Raw genomic sequence first — 22,281 nt, 5'->3', positions numbered from 1 at the left:
TGAAAGAATAGTGTATCTTTAATACATTACCTAAAATTACTCATCCCGTCTACCCTATATGATACAAAGTGATCTACAACTAGACCTAGAGTGTTCTCTATCCTGGTTTATGGCATGTTGTACAAGAACAAGATAGCTGCTTTTTATACATCATTTGTCATCTTTTTCAGGTAAAATATTCCATATTTGGCCAGAGTCATCTATATTATGTATATTTTGTTGCATGTATGCCACTTTTGGAGCTGTCTTACACTGACATAAAGCTATCAGGCAATACAAGTCTACGTCTGTCATATCAATAGTTATCGAGCCCCCGTCCAAAGCCAATTTGTAATGTTTTCTGAAGATTTCATACATTTTATTGTTAAAAAAACTGTCAATATTGGACCAGAAATGTTCAGCACCCATTTGTTTTCCTCCATCAAACTAGTACAGCTTATAAATGCTGCCCACATGTATGCATTTCTATGGATACACTGTGAGGCTGTTCTTCCTTATAGGTATCATGGTACCAACTGTTTTTCCATAGACCACAATACTGATGTTTTGTGAAATAGATATACTTTCTATCCTACTTTAGCATGCGTGTCACAGAGAACAATGTTAGATTGTCAATTCAACAAGGACAAAACCAGGTACTCCACTGAATTTAAGAGAGACAACTCTGCTGGAACTAAGCAGGGGTAAGAGTGATCCAGTTACAACAAATGCATTTTCAATGATGTGTATGACATTAAAAAAAACACATAAAAATACAAAATATGATCTAGATATGAACTGTAATTTAATTGATTAAATATAGTTTGAGTAACACACAGTGCATCCTTCTCTGGCCCCTTGTTGGGCCCCTCTTCGTCTACTAGCCAGACATGATGTTATTGCAGCCAGTATTATGCTAGTAACTAAATTTAGATATGGTGTCATGTTGAACCAATGAGATGACTGAGTTGCAGCACATGATGAAATCACAACTGGTATGTCTATATAAAAGTCGTGCTTTCAGTGTCGTTACCGTATTCAAGTCAAAATTATTTGTTACGAAAGAACCACTCACCTCTCATCTCTGAAAATGGGTAAGTAAATACTTAAACTTTTTTTTCTTCTGTACTGCTAGGTTAAGATTGTTAAAACATAATGTTTAATAAGCTGCATTAATTAAGTAAATAAACCCCAATATGCTTGGTTTTGTGTTTGACGCCATTTTGTAGCATATTATGGGCCATACATGGAGGCAAGTATTTGTGCTGGTAGAAAATCCAGGAAGAAGAACTGAGCCATGAAAAGCTACGGGCTAGCTTGCTGAGCAGTTACATAATACCAACACAGATTTGGGGGTAGATTTATCTAATAAGACTCATGTTACATTTAAATTCAATCTTTATGCACCTAATGTATGTAAACTTTAATGGCCTGGTAATTGATACATAACACGACCGAAATCGAGGACATATTTTTTAATTATGTACTGTAACAGATGCTTTGTTTATAGACTTTTGTCTAGCAGCAAATGCATCTCTAAAGGTCACAAAACAGTATTTCCACTTCTTAAACCCTTTGGTTAACTGTTTACACAGAAACAAATACAATTTGTCTGTATTAAATTGAAATTGTTTTTTTAATAAAGACTGCCGACAAGAAATGCCTAAAAATCACAGGGTACACTATTTGCATTTCAGATGTTATTTCAATCCACTTTATATTTCTAACCATAGTTCAACATCCCTGCAAATCTTTGAGCATCCAATATTTTACCTGAGCAAGAGGTTATGAATAAAGAAAACAGACATGACTGCCCATGTTTCACTCTGTTCCTTTTTATTTTTAATATATTTTTCTCAATGTTCCCCAGAGGTTCTTTTTAATATATTTTAATACAGAGTGATTTCATTCTAAGCCACTATGATCCTTTACCATGAAGCAATACAAATATTTAGATTTCACTATCTTGTGAAAATAGAACTACAGTGAACATAAAGTAAGTTTTCTCCTTTACATAACTGATAATACCCCTTTTGAGGGAACAATAGCAGAATAGTTCATTTATGAAGGAATTTAACACTTCGTTTGGTATAAACATTTAAAAGCAAATATGTTTCCAGCATTTTTGCATCAATCATCATCATTATAAGTTTCTAGTATTTCTTACTATGAATTGAATAGTTAGAAGCTGCCCCAAATTTCCAGAGATAAGCATGCACGTTGTAGTTATATTTAGGCTGATTAGTGATGCACTCTGAGGCTGGGTCTGCCCGATTAGTGAAGATCTTGTCTTATTTCACATACATGTACTAGTTATTTCCTATCTGTGCATCACTACAAAAACTAAAACAAAAGTTATTCTTGACAATAATTAAACTAAGGGGGTCCCGAGTGGCCGAGTGGTCTAAAGCGCTCTTCGTTACGGATCACTGCCATCTCACCTCTGTCTGCGGTGGTTCGAGTCTAAGATTCAGCCAATGTGGGTATGTGAGAAAGCTTGCCAGTAGCTTCTCGTGGGTCGGTGGTTCTTTCCGGTTTTCTCTGGTTCTTCCTCCACCATTAATACTGGCCGCCATGTATAGCCTATCATGTACTGCAAAATGGCGTTAAACCCCACAACAACAACAACATAATTAAACTAAGATGAAATCATGTACTTAATGATATAAATAGCGTATGGTTATTGCTAGTGTCTATGTGCTCTATTATTTTTAAACATTAGGTTTGACTATTTGAATATTTTGAAATACCCAAATAGATTAAGTGAGAAATCTTTATCTTACAAATGCTAAACTCAAAATTGTCATATATGCTGTGATAAAATTTTGTTCCATTTTAACCTTTTACCTCATACAAGCACATTTGGACGCCTCTACTCCATTCGCATGGAAGCGCCTTTTGACGCCTTTACTGCATTCGCATCGAAACGCCTTTACTCCATTTGCATGGAAGCGCCTATTGACGCCCATTGTAAACATCTGCCATTTTCTAACAGTTTTGCTAGCGCCACCCCTGGGGAATACCCTATATTGAAAACTATAGGCATCATGGGAAATTTTGATCAAGTTAGATCACATGGTCGCTATTTAACATAATGTCATAATCGGCAAGTTAAAAATAGTAACAGGGTTAGATTCACCTAATTAAAAAAAGATGGAGTCGATGGATTTCATTCAGCCATTTGTTGAAAGTTCAGATGATGAAATTTACGACTTTGAAGGCTTCAGTGAGGCATATATTGGCTCTGTTATCGATTTTGATAATGTGGATTATGATACTTCATCAGATTCCGATGATTCAAGTGATATTGCCGTGAATTTCAAGCCTTTTGATGTAGAGGTCGAGGGAGGCCATATCTAACATATTTAGTTATTAACATAAAGTAACAAAACAAATGCAATTTAAAGGGCAAAGAAAATTCAACGTAAAGAAAATAAAGTTGCTCACAGCTCTTCTCAGCTAACTATCTTGTGTTTTGAAAGCATATTACAAATTTGTTAAAATAATATTTATACTGCAATAAAGATCAACTTTTCCTCTAAAAGTTTTCCATACATGACAAATATGTACAGGAAGAGGAAAACTATTAAAAGTTAGTTTGAAATAAGCTTATACTACTCTGTCTCATATTTTCCAGTCTGTCCTATTGGTATGGGACCATATAGGTAACAGTTATTCTATTTATAGCACACTGCACTTGGTAACTTTGCTACTTGTGTATGGGACCATATAGGTAACAGTTATTCTATTTATAGCACACTGCACTTGGTAACTTTGCTACTTGTGTATCAAAGGCTAAAAAGCCAGATGACAGAGGTGGGCAAACTTTCCAGTGCAAGTGCTGCACACACAAATTTACACCTTGTCGCAAGCCGCTTAGTTCATTAAGTAAAATAATTAATATTTGACATAGCAAAAACAAAAGGTTTTTCTAAATAACATCATAATTAATTTTCAGTTGTTAATATGTTGTTAATATTTGAAAACTTAAACTTCAAAAGAAGCACATTTATTTGATAAACAGAGTGACATAAACAGAGTCAGTGCGAATGATGACTTGTTCCTAGGCCACATGAAAACCCTTGGCAGGGCCTCATGAAAGCCTTTGGCAGGCTGTAGTTTGCCCACCCCTGCTCTATGAGGTAAAGGGTTAAACAAGTATCAGTCTTGAAAATATGAAGGCTCACTGTTTCAGTTTGGAAAGAACAAGACAGTGTAATTTTGAAAAGAACTACCTTTTGTTCACAGGTCTAAACAGTAGGGAAAATAGAACTTTAACAAAGGTTTCATTGTGATTACAAACACAATAGCAAAAGCAACATCAATTGCACATACAGCTACTTCTAGTATTTCAGCCTTTCAGAACTCCCTATAATATTGCTATTTGTAATGATCTTATTTAAAGAGGGTAACACAATTAGCTAAGAACTAATCTACCTCGAGGCCCTCATACAAAGAAATTTATTTATTTTAGCTGCATCTCTGAAGCCACTGGATATATTGGGTTTGGAAGAAGGAAATTGAGTGGGCATTTCTAATCTCAACTGGAATACTATTCCAGAACAGAGTTCCAGAGTATTGGAAACTTTTTTTAAAAAATAACTCCTTATTTGGTTTGGGAATTTTATACTGTTTGGTAGACATGGATTGCAGGTGGGGAGTATTACCAGGTAGCCTATACTGGAATAGTGATTGTAAATATTCAGGAGTGCTATTATGGGATATCCTGTACATTAATTTGGCTTTTCTCAAACAGATTTGGTCTTTAATAGGTAATATTTTTAACTTACCAGCTAAATTTTCCTTGCTTTCTTTCTGGACTGATATTAGCCCAAATGCTCTTTTTTGAAGATGTGCCAGCTTTGCTATGTTTTTATCATTTGAATTACCCCATATTGTATTATAGTAGTCTAAATAGGGTTGTATGTAACCATTATAAAATAGTTTCTGTGCCTTTCAGGGAGAAAATGTGTTATCCTTCTGAGAAGTCATGAACCTGAATTGACTTTCTTACTGATATGTTTGATATGTTCAGTCCATGATAGGTTATTATCTACCAGAAAACAAAGTAGTCTATCATGACAGACCATTTGCAAATTTGTATCCATCCATGTCAGACATAGTTCATCACTATCAAGATTTGTCCTTTTTGCCGTGTTGAGATAAGTAATATTTTAGTTTTACCAGTATTTACCACCATGCCATTGCATGTGCACCAGTTTTCCAGTTTGTTTACCTGGGCATTCTGTAAAGAAATTTTGAGTTCATGCTTTGTGTTTTGGATGCCTGACAATGTTGTGTCATCTGCATGGAGATCTGTAGATGATATTGAGTCTCTTAGTAAAAGTGGTTGGTCATTAATAAATAAAATGAATAGTAATGGACCTAGAATTGAGCCTTGTGGTACTCCATATCTAACTGTTCCATGTTCAGACAGAACATTATTTATGTAAAGATGTTGTGTTCTCTCACTTTGGTAAGAAGTAAACCATCTAATTGTTCTTTCATCACATTGGTAGATTTTCAGTTTCTTCAAAAAGATTTCATGATCCACCATGTCAAAAGCTTTCCTGAAATCTACAAATACAGATCCTATTATTCTACCTTGGTCAAGTGCTTGAAGCCATTTATCAGTTAGGGAGATCAAGGCAGTCTCACAGGAATGTTTCTGTCTAAAGCTTGATTGATTAGAGTGTAACAGCAAGTGTTTGGCTAAATATGACATGAATGAGTCATGGACATGTTTTTCAATCAATTTTGACAAGTTTGGTAGTATTGATATTGGTCAGTAGTTATCAACATCATCCTTAGAACCAGATTTGTGAATAGGAGTTACTTTTGCAGTTTTCCATATTTTGGGGACAGATGAGGTTGCAATACTTAAATTATGAATGTTATGCTATCTACAATAGCAGAGGCAGAAGATTTAATGAGTTGTGGACCAATCTGATCAAGTCCTGTAGCTTTCTTGGTATCAAGTTTACTGAGACATTTTTTAACAAAGTTTTTTGATACTGGTGGGATAGAGAAACATACCTTCTTAGAGATTTTGCTGCTGCAGAACTTTTTAAGTTCATTAAAGTCGTTTTCTATCACTGGTTCTTTTAACTTTGTGGTAATGTTAGTGACAAAATCATTGAAAACCTTTGCAATGTCCGTGTCATCAGTGTCACCATGGTGTCATTTACCAGAAGTGAGTGAATTTTATTTGTCTTATCTTTGTGTGTTCCTCCAGTGAGTTCATTGAAGACTTTCCAAATGGAGTTTGTGTTGCTCTTTTTGTTTTCAAGCAATGACTGATTATAAGTTTTTTTTAGCTTTATTAATCATACTTGTTATTTTATTTCTCTATACTTTATATTGTGCATGGTTTCCCATAGCCTTGAATTGGTCTCGTGTTTTCATAGCATATAAATTCTAGGATTTCAGTAGTAAGCCAATTAGGTTGAATTTCAGTCTTTACTCGATGTACTTTCAGTGATGCATGCTTAGAGACTACATCCATGAATAAGTCAGTCCACACCCTCAGAGCTTCATCTATGTCATCCAAATTTTGGATCATATTCCATGGAATTTTATATAGGTCATTGAGAAATTGTTCTTCATTAAAAATTTTTAACAATCTGTAAGTGATGGTTTTGTGTGTATTTTTCTTATTTTTCTTGCTTTTAACCTTTCTTGCCAAAAAAGTAGGATAGTGGTCACTAAGACCAACATTCGGTACATTAACACAAACCACATTGTCTGGTATGTTGGTATAAATGTGATCAGTAAGAGTGCTTGATTTTTCTGTTACCCTTGTAGGCTCATTTACCAGCTGGTCTAGGCATTAAAAATGATTCAGTAAATTCCATCCAGTTGTTCCTTATTTGAGTATTGAGAAGGTCCTTATTTATATCTCCGAGTATATATATTTCTTTCTCCTGTGCAAAAACATTTTCCATTTGTTTCAAAAAGTTATCATTCCAAATTGCTTTGGAGGAAAGTGGCCTGTAAATGAAACCAACTAGGAATGATTTTGCATTATTTTGAAAAATTTCCACCCAGATACTCTCAATTTCATGTGACTCCAAGTCAAGTCGCCTTTCTGCATTTACATCTTCCCTAATGTATACAACAAGACACACACACCCCTAATGTCTGTCTGTCCCTACGTAATGGTTTTATTGTAGCCTTGACAGTGAAATAGATCATCGTTGTGGTTAGCATTTAATTTGGTTTCAGTGAGTCCTAAAACATGTACATTATTTTCTTTGGAAGACAACATTAACTTAATCTGGTCTATTTTTCCCACTACACCTTGTACATTTAAGTGACCTATGTTAAAACCTTTTGTATTTAGTTTCATATCAATTATATGTTTGTCATCATGCAATGGGGTGCTCAGTGAGGTTGTTTCCATACTACTTTTATCATTCTGACATCCTATTTCTATATTTAAATGTTCATATATATTAGCATCTTCAAAGTCACATACAAACCCTGACAATCCATTAACTTTTGCATCTACAATAGTGTCCATTGAATAGTTAGTCAAGAGTCTAACTAGGTACATTTAGATTTGTTTTAAGTGAAGCACTGGCATTCTCCTCTTTGCCAGCTTCCTAGCATGTATAATACATTGATGGACAAAGTCTTTGTTTGTGTCCATATTTATGGCATCTGAAGCACTCAATCTGTTTGCCATGATGGCATACCTGTGTCATGTGCCCAGTTTCTCCACAGTTGAGACAGTAAATTTGTATATTTGAACAAATAAAGTTTGAGTACAACAACACTCCACCGACTAAAGCCCATATTTAGTGCTTGCTCCTCTGGTTTACTGTCATATTGTGATCCATTTTGCAACTGCATCTTTTACTTAGGATGCAAACCTACAAACAATAAAATAATAAACTAGACTCGGAAGCATTTTCAACGATTGTTGATAACTTTTCTGTTGATTTAACTATCAAATATGGATCCAAGGTTGTTTAGTTTAAAGAGAATAATCCTACTGAAATCAGAGGCTTTTCTACCACTTAAGTGGTTTGTCAGTTTCCACTTGTACTATAAGTTAACAATGAGGGCATGTTCAAATACCAGTAAACATTCCGCACCTTGCCACGGTATTGTATTCCACTGATGTGGTGGATTTGTTTATGACATTGGTTTGGCTTTAATCTAAATGATTGCGATTATAGAGAACATTAAAATAATCCAATTGTACTGCATAACAAACTATCTTTTCTACTACAATCACTACCATCATACTCCTCATCCTAGTCCTTATTATAACTAGTACCACAACTTAAGACTTCTATCACTACAACTATTGCTACAGTAACTACTGCTGGTTGTTGTTCGTAAAGGAAGCTTGAATGATACACCCCAAAAGCTCATGCACCTGGGTTTCTTGCCGTATTGTGCCCCATTTTAAATAGTACTATGTACATAGTAGGAAAACTTAAACATAAGAAAGAAACAAAATATACTCAGAAGCTCTTGATCTGATTGCTAATTAGGTCCATTTTCATCTCCAGTTCGGTCTTCTCCTAATTCTTGTTCAAACAAAAAAATTCTTTTATAAAATTAAAGTGTTGTTCGGCCCGGGCCCCAGGGATATATCCCCGGTTGCCCTCTCCTCTTGTCGGCCTTGAGTCTTCGTCTATCTCTTTCTTTTTTATACCAGTAAACATTCATTGAAACTTTGATGTATTTTATACCATGTAGGTTGTGCACTTGTTGCCGAGATCATTCTGAAGGGTAATATATCATGATCTTCGAAAAATACCAATATCTGTCACATTCTCCATCTGTCTGTCTGTCTCGTACCAGTACACACTCACTCATTCAGGCATTGCAGTTTTTTTTTTATTATTCCGTCGATGTAGTGCACTTATTACGGAGATCAACTTGACTTTGATACAAATAATTCAGACATTCTGTGGAATTTTACTTCGCTGTGTAACAAAATACATGTTTTGATGAATCAGGGACAGAAATCATCTGTCTGCACTGAACAAGGCCAACATTTTTCTTATTGTGCAACGAAACGGAAAACTTGTTCTTTAATTTCCTCTCACATCTAGGGACCCCTCACCTTGTCGCATTAGGCCTACCGCATTTGCACTTCTCAAACGGTAAGGGTAACTTGTGACGTAGAAACAAGGTCGCTTTTGTGTGTGTTTTGGTTGGGTTTTTTTGCTGACATTTTCAGAGCGGATTTCCTAGCTTTAAATAACGTATATCACCCATGTTATAGTAAAAACTACGTGTTACACTATAGTCTGAATATACCTCCCCGTTTGTTTGTACCCTCCTACCAATTTAAAAGACGAAAAGCACAGATGAGATAAAAGATGCACATAACTTAGTTCATTTATTGATTTATAATTTTAAACCTGATTATGCACAGTTGGGACCCTAACACCGTCATCTACCGCGCATTTCATTCCAAACGGGAAGTTTTCAGTGTAAAAGACCACATATTCGACATTCATTTCCAGTTCCTGGACAAGTCCATTTTCAGCAAAGGGATGTATAGACAACTTCATAATTTATATACGTGGAAGGAAAATACTGTCTATGTCGTCTGCTTCAGATATTTACAATGTCGAATCAAGCAAAGGAAAAGAATGACAATTACAAATTTGCCTTTCACGTGGATTTAACAAGCGTTGTAATTTATATGTACGTGTGTGCAAAAGGTATATAACTCTAAACTCTCAACATTATGGTAATTTACGGAATTAATCTGGCCTAACCAAATAGGATGAACTACGTCACAATGTTGTCTCAGGAAATCAACTTGCCATATAGTTTACGCAACATGGCGCGGTGTTAGTATGGAAAGTCCGTTAAAAATGGAAGGCGCAGAGAATGACAGTTGTAGGGCCACTCTGGTCACATCCAGTTTAGAAATTATAAATCAGTGAATGAATTGACTCAGTTCTGTCACTTTTTAACACATTAAATGTTACCATTATTGAAATCGGTGGGGTGGGGTACACACAAAAGGGAGGTATAGTCAGACTAAAGCAGCAGAGAGACTGGGCCCACCAACTATTTCGTCCAACAGGACCATCTATCGAAAACTTTTCTGATAGAAGTTCTTATTTCACAAAAATAACCCTTCTATCCAGAAACTATGATGACTAAATCCTCTTTTCTGGCTAGAAGGGTTATTTCGACAAAGATAACTCACTATGAAAAATATTTCTTCACGTGGTGACGTCGACGACGACGTTGGCGGCTCAGTCTCTCTGCTGCTAGCGATGTAAAATATTTTAGGATTTCTGTTGTGAATTAAAAATTTAAGTTAACAATAATGGCCAACATTGGAGAATCACATTCCGCTAGACTAGCTCGAGAGCGACTAGAAGCAATAAAAAAATTTCTTCCTGTTCGTGATAGTGTCAGAGAAAAATTACAAGCACGGCAGCAAGCACAAGTTGAATTTGCAACAGGTGTAGAAGAATTATTTAAACCCGTTACAACAGCTACTGAAAAAGCTGCGGCGGTCACCAAAGAAGCTTTATTGGGGGATGAAAAGTGTATTCTTCCAGTGCTAAAACAAACTGCTGAGCGGACTGAAAAGATTGCTAGAAGAACCAAACAAACAAAAAAGATTTTACGAGATCCAACAGCTCAACCTCCATCCGTTGTCAAAGAAATACTTGAAGGTATTGGGCAAATTCGTACTGAACTCGCGTCCAAACCAATAAAGGAAAATACTGGACTGATTGCAAAATTTAGGGAGGGTTTTGCTGAAGATATTAGAAATACTACAAGAGAAGAATTGCCCAGAAAAATATTAATTGGTATGTTTAATAAATCTAGTATCTTAAAACCCGGTTTTGAAAACGTGAATGATGATAATTTTATTAAATGGATATATCATATATATAAAAACAAAAAACAAGCCAGAGACGATGATTTAGAATACAGAGGTCTCCTTGAAGAAGTAAAAAGAGTTTATAACGAACAGGTAAAACAACTAGAATCCTCCCAGCAGAAACCTTCTTCATCTTTACAACAACAACGGCAGAGGATAATAGATACTGACCTAGTCCCGTTAAGTGAATATGAGGTTGCATCTGAACAAAGTCCACGTCGTCAAAAATCCGAGCCAACTAGGTCGCCGATAATTGGTTTAACAACATCTCCTGAAAGTTTACCGCAAGATATTTTAACCCCAAGAATTGCAACAACTGGAAAGGGTTTAAATATTTGCCCTGATAATATCATCAATGATGTATCACGGCTAGAAGTTCTCATCGGAGGAAAACGAGCTGGAAATAACTCACCAGAAATAATTAATGAAGCGGCTGATATCTGTCAGCGACTATTTCGCGGCGGCATCATGGATTCTCATATCTATCGAGAACTTATTGATGAACTCGTGGACAGCGATTGAAAGTCGATTAGAGAAATAACTAATTAAATAAAATGATCATACATGACTCTCATCATATGACCCGACGAGAGAGAGTGGTAAATTCACGATATCCTGTTTACAGTGCATATTATGGAGATGGACTTGGAGATGTTATTCAAGGATTGTTTACAAGAATAGCTCCAAAGGCGGGACCAATTGCAAAACAATTATCGTCAAAAGCTGTTGATGTTATTAGAGATAAAGCTTCTGGTGTAATCGGTGATGCTGCGGCAAAGTGTTCACGGCGATCAAGGACAGACTAGCACGATTAATACGCAGAAAGCCGCCGCCGGTAAAATTACCAAGCACTGCGGATATGCCTGCAAATGTTAGCAAAATAATAAATGAAACTGCAAATCAAAAACTAGCATCACTGATACCTTCCAAAGAAATAGAAAAAAATATAGCTTCAAGTTTAGTAGCGGGAAGTGGTCTTCGTTTTAGATAATAATGTATTACAATAAGATGTTTCAACGCATATCCAACGTAGCACTTGATATGGTTAAACGAATCAGAAAGGATGAATCCTTGCGCGATTATCAATTTTATTCTTATGATGCAAAAACACCTAACATGAAGGGGAGAACTGAGTTTCAAATTCATGACACAAGTAGATATTTTCTGCCCTGTGAGGCTTTTATTGAAGTCACAGGTAGAATCTTAAAAGAGGATGGTACTGGATACGGAATAGGCGATCGTGTTGGTTTTGTTAATAATGGTGTGATGGCGTTATTTAGCAAAGCCACATACTCGATTGATGGAAAAGATATTGAGTCGTGTTTGGATAATGTTGATGTTGCCACGACAATACTTGGTCTTGCAAGATATTCTGATGATTACACAAGATCAGCTGGTCCAACAATGATGTTTGTAAAGGACACATCTGATCATCCCGAAAATAGAAATGTAACGATGAACGCGGCCGGGGATGCAGTTGCAGCCATGAATGAAAATTTCAACTTGGGTTTTGCCGCGCGTCGAGCAATGCTGAGCGGCGAAGAAGAGTTTTCCTGTGCTATTCCACTATCTCATATTTTTGGATTTTGTAGAGATGTCCGAAAGGTTATATTTGGTGCCAAACACACAGTAACGCTTGTCAGAAAAAACTCTGATAATGATGCAATATGGCGAGATGCTGGAGTTGATCCTGGTCAAGTAATGTTAAGAAAACTATCTCTGTGGATGCCAACAATGACTCCATCAATCGCTGAAGAACAAAAATTACTTTCTTTTATGGATCAAGGTGGAAAATCGTTGTTATCATGGTTAGCAATGACAACAGATAGTACTTCTATCAACGCTCCTGGACTGTTCACGTGGCAATTGGGATCACAACAGGGAGTATCAGCAGCGCGACATATATTTATCGCGTTTCAGGCAAATTCTAGAATAAATAACCAGGAAGCAAATCCAATGATATTTGACACACTTGGAGTTTCTGAAGTTTCATTAAGAATAAACGGACATCAAGAACCCGCTGAGGATATCAATCTAAATTTTGAACAAAATGATGTTGCACGGGCATATTATCGATTGATGTCTTATGATGGGCGTGATCAAAACGTTGACACTGGGCTGCACATATCCCAGCGTGATTTTACAACGTTGTATCCGATCTATTACTTTTCGTTGGAACATTTGGATTTATTTAGAAAATCTGTCGTTGATATAGTTATTCGGGCTCGCCTGGCTCAAGTACCAGCTGGGGCAGCTGGTCCACCAGTAGTTCCTGGAGGTGCTAGAGCAATCGCGGTCATACTTTCCGATAAAGCAATGTTACTTGAAGGTGCTGGCGGCCGAATGAGAGTCATTGATGCACCAGTGGAAAACTTGTAGCATTGTTTTAACAATGCAATTAGATCAACATCGTATTAAATAAAATGTCATACAGTCATGTTAATGTCACACTGACTCCTGGTCAGGTGAAGAAATTACAATCGAAGAACGCGAGCACATGTGGGACATCAATAACACTAAAACACGATCAGCTAGCGGGCGGTCCAAACAAACTGTCATTGACTAAAACCCAACAAAAACATTTCAATAAAGCGAAACAAGCAACGACTGGAGTTCGACTTGATCTCTCTCCGGCCGCGGTCAAAGATATGATTAAAACAGGAGGTATATTTCCTCTTCTCGCCGCGATACCAGCACTGATAGCTGCTGCTGCTCCCGCAGTCGCAAAAGCAGCTGCGTTAGGAGCTGTTGGAACCGCAGCTGGAATGGCACTAAAGAAAGCCACCGGGAAAGGATACAAAAAAAAGGGATCCGGTCTAAGACTTCCAGGAACTCCGGCGTCATGGTACCCAAAAAGGTTTTAAGTGTTTTGAAAAACGCTAGCGTTTTCACACCGATGTCAAATTTTGATTTACTTGATGCTGTTAAACAATTACGTATAAAGAATTTCAGAGGTGTATTTATGCGAGATTAATTACCAGCACGACCGAATAATCTAGAAACAGGAATTATTAACCTCGACAACAAGGAAGGTCCTGGAACTCACTGGGTTGCTTACGCGATCGATCCACGTGGAATTATCTATTTCGATTCGTACGGGCTAGCACCGCCAGTTGAGTTTTTCAGGTACGTCCAAAGATTTTCCAACATTCCAATTTGGCAGTCAACGTTGCCAACACAAACACTGATTGATCCTCCGATATGCGGTCGTGAAGTATTAAATGTTCTTGATGCGATCTCGAAATCAGCGAGTCCTCCTCACAAAGTCGTGCATGAATACACTACAGATGTGATTTCCAAATTTAAACAACCCCATAACTAATAATGGTTGATATTTACGGAAGATCAAGCAGAACAAAGGAAGAAAAAAAAGATATTGATTTATCAGCGTATGTGACCAAAGATGAAATTGATAATCTTTTAACGTTAACCGGGGTAGACCCGGATGAAGTTGTTATTTTTCAAGACCGACAAGGAAAACTAAAAACCAGTAACATTAAGTGGAATGACATAATTCGCAGGGTTATTGGAGCTACCACGGACAACATCGTTGTATTCACTGACAGCGGCAGAATCAGAGATTCGTTGATATCAATCGCGGCGCTTCGAGATGATGCACAGAAGGCTGCAGAAAGATGTGTAGCAAAGACCGGTGATACAATGACAGGTGAACTCAGCATGAACGGTAACAAAATAACTGTGTTAAAAGATCCGGAAGGCCCCGAAGATGCCACCAACAAAAAATATGTAGACACCATTGACGGTAAACTAGCCACGTTTGCGGGCAGAGTATGATGTTCACGTGGGCTCGTTTACAAGACTTCGAAGAAACTTCGCAAAAGCTGATGAGTCCATTGATAAGTTCTTTGGGGTTCCTCCAGTCATCGACATAAAACTTTCTGAAATCAAGACCGACATTGACACGATCAAACAAACACAGCAGGATATCGTATCGGGAATTCCTGAGATCGTTAACAAAACCAGTTTGATTAAAGTCCCCACTGGAGTTATTCCCGGGCATATCACCAACATCGTATTCACGGTATCATCGGGATTCGCAACATGGTCCCGACAAAATAGTACTATCAAATATACAGCAACAGCCACTGGCGTGTACAGGTTGTCTGTGTTTTCCGCCGCTAAATTTGAAATCTTCACAACGTTTCCATGGCGTCATTCCACCGACAGGTTTTCCGGGGTTGTAACTGTAATACTAAACAGCGGAACCGAAGAAATATTTATACTTGAAGCCGCAGACAAGAAATTAACCGCAACATCTTACTGGTGGTGTTTGGAATTCGTCGCAGAAACACCTCAATCGGTTACCGCGTAATTGAAAATCACTGGTGATTTTGAATAATAAAAATGAAATCAGCATCAACGACAACATTAGACGCTCAGCAATACCGGTATGATCAGGTACGCGAATGGCAGTCAACGTTGAAAAGCGCCATTGACAAATGCGTAACAAAAATAAAAAAATACAAACGGCGTGTGACCGCTCTAGACACAATAGTGTATTCGGTATCCGCGGTAGTTGCATCCACGGGTGTGCTATTGTCTGCGTTAACTCCGGTAACGACCGCAATCGCGATCACAATCACAATTTCAGCATCAACGACGATCGCAGGAGTTGCTAATATAATTGCAAAAAAAAATATCCTCGTGCGCGATAACAAAATTACACGAGTATAAGCGGCTAAACAGCGCGGCCAACAGCGCCTACTCGAAATTGTCCTCGTTGATATCATCAAGCCTTGACGATACAACAATATCAGATTCCGAATTCACGTTGATGTCCAGCATATACAACGATTACGAGCGTGCAAAGAATTTTAATTTGAAAACGATGAAGATAAATAATGACGGAGATACTTCAAGAGATAGCCGCAAATACAACTCCGGTAAGGACCACAATGATATCAGTGTCCTTGACGCAACCTGAATTCGATATTAATTTTCCAATTGCAATTCCAGTGAAAGAAATAGCACTGACACAATTACGAGTATATCACAGTTGGCCCAATATCAGGTCGACATCATTTCGCGGACAGTTGCCAGATAATTCATTTGTATTTTCGTATAAAAACAAAGACGATGGAACCCCAGACTGGGATACTATCACGTTACCAACAGGGTCTTATCAGATAGAAGAAATCAACAGAGAAATACAGCGTCAAATAAAACGTATCACCGGAAAAGAAGCAAAAATATCAATCACCGCACACGAGCCAACGTTGTCCACGATCATCGAAATCTCGACACCGGGTTACGCCGTTGATATCTATAACAGTTCAATCAGAACCGTGTTGGGATGGCCTGAAAATTCACCACCGACGCCACCGACACCACCAACACCAACGAAGTCTGATTATATCACCGATAAACAATCATATCACGGACTTACACCGCAATACAAACAACATCTTGATGATCTAAAAAAAACAACGTCGATTGGCTTGGTCCCCAACCCCCCTGGAGATGACAGAGATCTTATGTGGTATTTTACCCTCCCAGAACTTAACGGTGAGCCGCGGTTGCGGGGGGGATTTAGTGTTCGTATAAGCGGAATTACTGAATATTTTAAAATTGTTAATGTGTTTCACCGAGCGCAACTGGCGCATCTACGACAACGCCTCCAAGAACATCTTTCCGATGTAACAGGTTCACGTGAAGAAATTATTAAACGAATTGAGATATTAAATCAGATTGCCCACGATATGGAACATTATAACCAGCTAATGATTCAGTCAATAATTGGCAATAAACCCAGCGATAAACAAAAATTTCTGAATAAGTACTCGCTGACCGAAGCTGAACTACCGAATTTTAAATTTCCAGGATACGTTTCCCCGGCCACGCTACGAAAACACGTCACTGATATCGTCAATGAATACTTCCCGGATATTCTTGACCAGTACAAGCGAATATTGCCACCGCCAACTATCTTAACACACAATAATTCCACAGCGAGCGATGGCCGGCATATTTCTCCGGGAATCGTAAATATCACTGATGTCGTCGCGTTCAATCTTGTATGTGACGTAATCGATGGCAGCTACAACATAGACACAACAATATCAAATCAAGCCCAGCAAGGGTTTATATTATACTCATTTACTTATAAAGAACCACCTGGATTTTTGATTGTGCAAGAACCAATCAATCCTGTATTTCTGCGGTGTTATAACCCTACGCTGACAAGGATACATTTTAAAGTCACTGACCAGCAGGGTAGACTTTTGGACCTGCGTGGGGAGACTGTTAGTATTAATTTGCTGGTGAAGTCGTAAAAAAATCTTCGATTTTTTCAAGGACTTTCAATTAGAGATATCATTATCATAATAATGTCCAAAAAATCTTCGAATTACCAGAAGTATGATGATGATGAAGATCTCTCTGACAGTTCTGACATTTCCATGGAAACACAGCGTGATTGTGAATCACAGCGTGATTCTGACAGTGATTTTGTTGTCAGTGATGAAGATGTCTCTGACAGTGATTTCGTTGACAGTGACAGTGAAACACAGCGTGATTGTGAATCACAAAGTGATTCCGATGATAGCCCGGTTGGCGTTTCCAACGACATCACCATCAGCGACAGCACTGTCGTAATAAATTATACTAAATGAACGCGAAAATAATAGTATGTATCAGCACGTGAAATGTTTAATACACAACAAAAGCGCGCTTGAAGAATTCATCCGAAAAATATTTACCGGAAATCATTTCCCGGGCGTTGTTAAAATAATCATCGATAAGTACGGCAATGATGATTTTTTACTGACAGATTTCAGCTGAAGCAACTCCGCGAAAACAATATCACGATGATTACTTGTGACGCAGACCAAATCCTCAATGTTGCTCACTCGTGCATTTCACGGGATCATCTTGATAAAATACTGCAGTGAAAATCCTTTAGGATTTTTAAAAATATCTTCGATATTTCCATCCTTTAGGATTTTTAAAAATATCTTCGATATTTCCATCCTTTAGGATTTTTAAAAATGTCTTTAAAAATATTTTACTTTATAACACATTTTTTTACCACTGACCATTTTCCCGATTTCATAACGGTATTTGCTAGTAAAAATTAACAAAACAGACCAGCGTCGTGGATTCATGGGGATATTTGCTAGTAAAAATTAACAAACCAGACCAAAGTCACGGATTCATGGGGGTATTTGCTAGTAAAAATTAACAAAATCGGACAATTGCATAATTTTATTATATATATTTTTTTAACACTGACCATTTCACTGATCCTGACAGGGTATTTGCTAGTAGCAATCAGTGAAATCGGACAGTTGCATAATTTACACAGTAAAAAAAAAATATTACTTTTTTTTACTTTCGATTTCACTTCCAGGTACCCGATTTCACTTCCTTGACGAAGTCAAGGAAGTAATGCAATCAAGGTGAGGTATTTACTTCGTCATCCGTGACGAAGCTATCATTGCTTTCATCCTTGACGAAGTCAGCAGACATACAATGCTTTAATTTTCTGACCCGATTGTTAATTATCTTTTTAGTTTCATACTCGGCTGCCAGTGCCAGCCTGATCTTTTCGATTGCACGAGACAGTGGAACAAATTCATTTATTTGTGTCTCCGCTACGCTGGCCAGCGATTTATACAAATTATTTTAGATCATCTTTATGAATCGATATTGAGCAGGAAGAATATAACGCCCTGCACATTTAGCTTCGTATAATGATTCAAAATCAGACAGAATAGTTTCAACATTTAGTAATATTTTAAATCCTTGTTTTTCTAATTTTTTAATAGCATCAATCACATTATTGATATTTTCTTGATTCATATTTATATATATTTTTATATATTTAAAAGAAAAAAACATCACATCTCCTTGAGTCTCTAGGGTGTCTTATGACATCCTACCAAACTCAGGAGGGGGCGGAAACACTACCCCCGATTGAGCTCCTAAACTGCCAAATAACAGTATAGAAAGCCCAGAGGGTGTGTTTGCGAAACGACGAGACATTCCCCATTTGTGAACCTCCTAGCTTACCATTTGATATGCTAGCAAGGCTCATATGGGGACAACACATAACATTTACTTATCCTAGTACTTAATTCTAACTTATCCTAGGGACGGCACAAACATATAGTATTTACAGTAGAAGCTATTTACAGCAGTTGTATTTTACAATTGTATATATAACTTATCCTAGGACGGTACACAAACATATAACTTAATTCTAACTTATCCTAGGACTGTACAAACATATAGACAACACAGACAGATGCGGGGTTATAATTCTACATCCAACGAAGCTGCACCCCTACCCCTCAAAATCAATCCCGTTTGGGGCAAAAGATCACCCCTGACGGGTGATAACGGAGAAAGTTGTGCAACTTCGTTGGGGTTCGACCCCCCAACTATTATAAAAACCCTATAAATCGGGCCCGTCGACAGTATGTCCGTAACGAGGATTCGAACATGACATTTGATAGCGCCGGGACGAAAGTCAAACGCGTTACCATTGTGCCACTTTCCAATCTGATAATACAGGGTTTAAAAAATATCATATACTGATCTACCTGTGAAATTTATACAGGCAGTTATTTACTTCCTTGTGCAGAAAATCGTCTGCTCGCTGTGTTACCTATAAAATACCTGTAGCGGTAAGTTAACAAATTCTGAATTGAAACACTGAATTATGAAAATACTGACAAATGCGAGACTGTATACAGCAAAAAAAAAATACCGCACTGGATACCTGTAAATGCGGAAGTGTTATAGCGCGCTGTTGACAAAGTCACCTTGACAGCGTCAACGGGGAAATAATTGTATCATTGACTTTCACACAGTCGCTGCAGAGTTATCTCCGCTGGAAAATTCTCTCGATTACAGTAAATTACCTAACAATAATGAAAAACAATTTTCTGATTATTATATGTTTTTGACAACGCGGATTTGTTTATTTTGTCTGCGACTCTTCGTACCGAAGCCCTACAAATACCAAAATGCTTGCCAGCTGCATATGTCGATTGAAATTCTCTCTCTTCATTCGTATTTAAATTTATAGATACAACCTTCTTGGCTCTTTTATTGTTATAGCCAGCATTCCCAGCCTTGCAATTTTCACTCTGCGTCACTGCTCTCAGATTGGATAAATTATTATTAAGTTTATTATTATCCTTGTGATCAATTACAAGACCGTCTTTGATCTCTCCACGGAAACATTCGAACACGAACTTGTGATTATAATATTTTTTCCCTCCAGCATTAAATCTTAGATAACCAGAAATTTTCAACATTACCAACTGGTTTTTTCAACCTGCTATTTCTGACTATTCCCTCGCGAGATGCTTCGTAATTCTTGATTGTGGGATGTGGGACAAATTCTTGATTCATTTATATAATAATATATTTGTCTAAATTATAATTTGTCTGAAAACCTAGTTATATAATCACTTTCGGATTTTAGCGCGTCTCCGTTATTTTTTTTATTGTAATATCGCTTGAGTTCACGGTATCGTTTCCCCCCGCACCGCGCACATAATTGTGTTTTACCTCTGACACCAATGCCACATCGCAGGCAACGAATAGGTCCTGTGCTTCCTCGTTTGATGCTTTGCATATGTTCACCGCAGAATTCTTTCCTGCAGGGCTTACCACAGACTGTTACGGATCCAACTTTTAACCATTTGCAGTTGTTCATTGTGTATATAATATTTTCTTATTTAAATATTTGTCTTAAATATAACATGGAGGAGTTTTCGAAATTATCCGCAGTTGGCGCTGGGAGATTCGATCTTGAAGGCTAAACCCGGATCCACGACGACGGCATCTAACTGATCTGTTTAATATTATCAACGAGGGTAAAAAAGAATTTCGCGACGACGGCGCATCTCATGCATGGTCGACATTTAAAATTATCCGCGACGTTGGCGATGTCAGTGATGAGAACATCATCGATGCTACAATGACTGATGCCCGAGCAAAAACAATTATTGATTATATTGATTTTCATCAACGTGAAAAGAAATATTTTTTCAGAATAAAATTTATCGTCAACGTTGAAGACGATACGTGGATTATCCGTGACAAACTCGACCCTGTTCTTGCTAACGGAAAGACCGCTCTGTTAAGCAGCAATTGTAAACCAGGAATGCTGACCGGGATTGATATACCATATTACGCTCGAGCGTATCCTGTAACCGCAGTCATTTATGGAATATATCCTGTAAAAAAACCAAAAATTGATAAACTCACCCCGATGAAAACTTCGACGGTGTTGAATTGTGTAGCCGAGCGAGTAATGGAACATTTTAAAAACGCAAAACGAGGAAACGGTTTAACCGCTCTGCGACGTGAAAAAATAACAGCCTGCGACGATTCGGTTAAGAATACCGGGGCAACAATAAATGATGTTGCTGCGCTATCAAGTAAATTAAAATGCTCAATAACAGTAAAAACACTAACCGGGGAAATATTATACAGTTCGAAGCATTATAAAAAGTCAGGAACACCGATTGAAATTATTGATCATAATTCGCACGCGTGGACTGATGCGGTTACAATATTTCCACGAGATCGTGTTGTCAAGTTTTATTCTGGAAACATATACGAGGTAATTTACGCGCTGAGTAAAACCGACCCTGTGTCGGTGTGGTTATTTAGGAGCTCCGAAGATTCCGAGTATGATCAATTTGTGAGACCCAACGGAGAATTATACAGAACAGAATCGTTGCACCAACAAATGAAAAAACTCGCAAAAATGTATATGAGAGATGCTAGCGATGAGCAGTTATTGGTTAATTGTTTTACAGTTCCATGTGTTGCCGCTCACGCCGCCAGAGAAAGAAATTCGTGGAGATCAACCCGAAGTCAGTTTCTTTCGGATATACAATTAAGTTGTGTCGAGTATGGTCATGGCGGGTTATAGAATACCCGATATGACTACCGGGATATGATTTCCGTGGATATGATTGCCTGCTACCCAGGAAGCTTTCTCGGGAACGGCGAGTGCCGCGAATACTTTGCGCGGTTTGGACACCCCACGAACTCGATGACACGAGTCGCCGTAAACGGCGTTTTACCCGACGCTGACCTGACAGGATTTGCTCGTGTGACTTCGTTTGAATTCGCCACGGGACTTCATCCGATTTGTTATGTTTGGTTTGGCAGACACTTCGTCGAAAAGCGCTGGGTACCAGTAGTGTTATTGCGATACATGCTTGACAGCGGCATACTGGTATCGTTGACTGTCAGTGAAGCAATCATATGTTATCGACCGCAGACCTCAGTTTGGTTACCAACACCGGAGCGTGTTACCCTCGAAGAAGTTATCGGCGAGTATGCACGAGAGTGTCCAAATACCCCGATGGATGTCATTGTCAGTGAGGCTCCTAAAATTCTTAAGATCAAACTCAAAAACAGTGAAAGCACAGCGAAAG

General features: G+C 37.8%; 1 protein-coding gene across 2 annotated transcripts in view; it reads left to right on the top strand.

Annotated features, from left to right (window-relative positions):
* Positions 1–832: 832 nt before the first annotated feature.
* The window catches only part of LOC149783369 (phospholipase A and acyltransferase 4-like), a 60,966-nt gene continuing 39,517 nt past the window's right edge, over positions 833–22,281 (top strand). The window contains exon 1 of one of the 2 annotated variants that reach the window (XM_089931596.1): positions 833–1,073. In XM_089931596.1, coding sequence (XP_089787722.1) covers positions 1,070–1,073 — 4 coding nt within the window. In that variant the 5' untranslated portion in view covers positions 833–1,069. The remainder of the gene's footprint in view (positions 1,074–22,281) is intronic. The other variant, XM_089931597.1, reaches the window with a different exon arrangement.

Source organism: Sinohyriopsis cumingii, chromosome 14 (assembly GCF_028554795.1).
Source record: "Sinohyriopsis cumingii isolate HCF-2022 chromosome 14, ASM2855479v2, whole genome shotgun sequence".
Lineage (NCBI taxonomy): Eukaryota > Metazoa > Mollusca > Bivalvia > Unionida > Unionidae > Sinohyriopsis > Sinohyriopsis cumingii.
The sequence above is the reverse complement of the archived record's forward strand: the minus strand, read 5'-3'. Positions and strand labels throughout refer to the sequence as shown.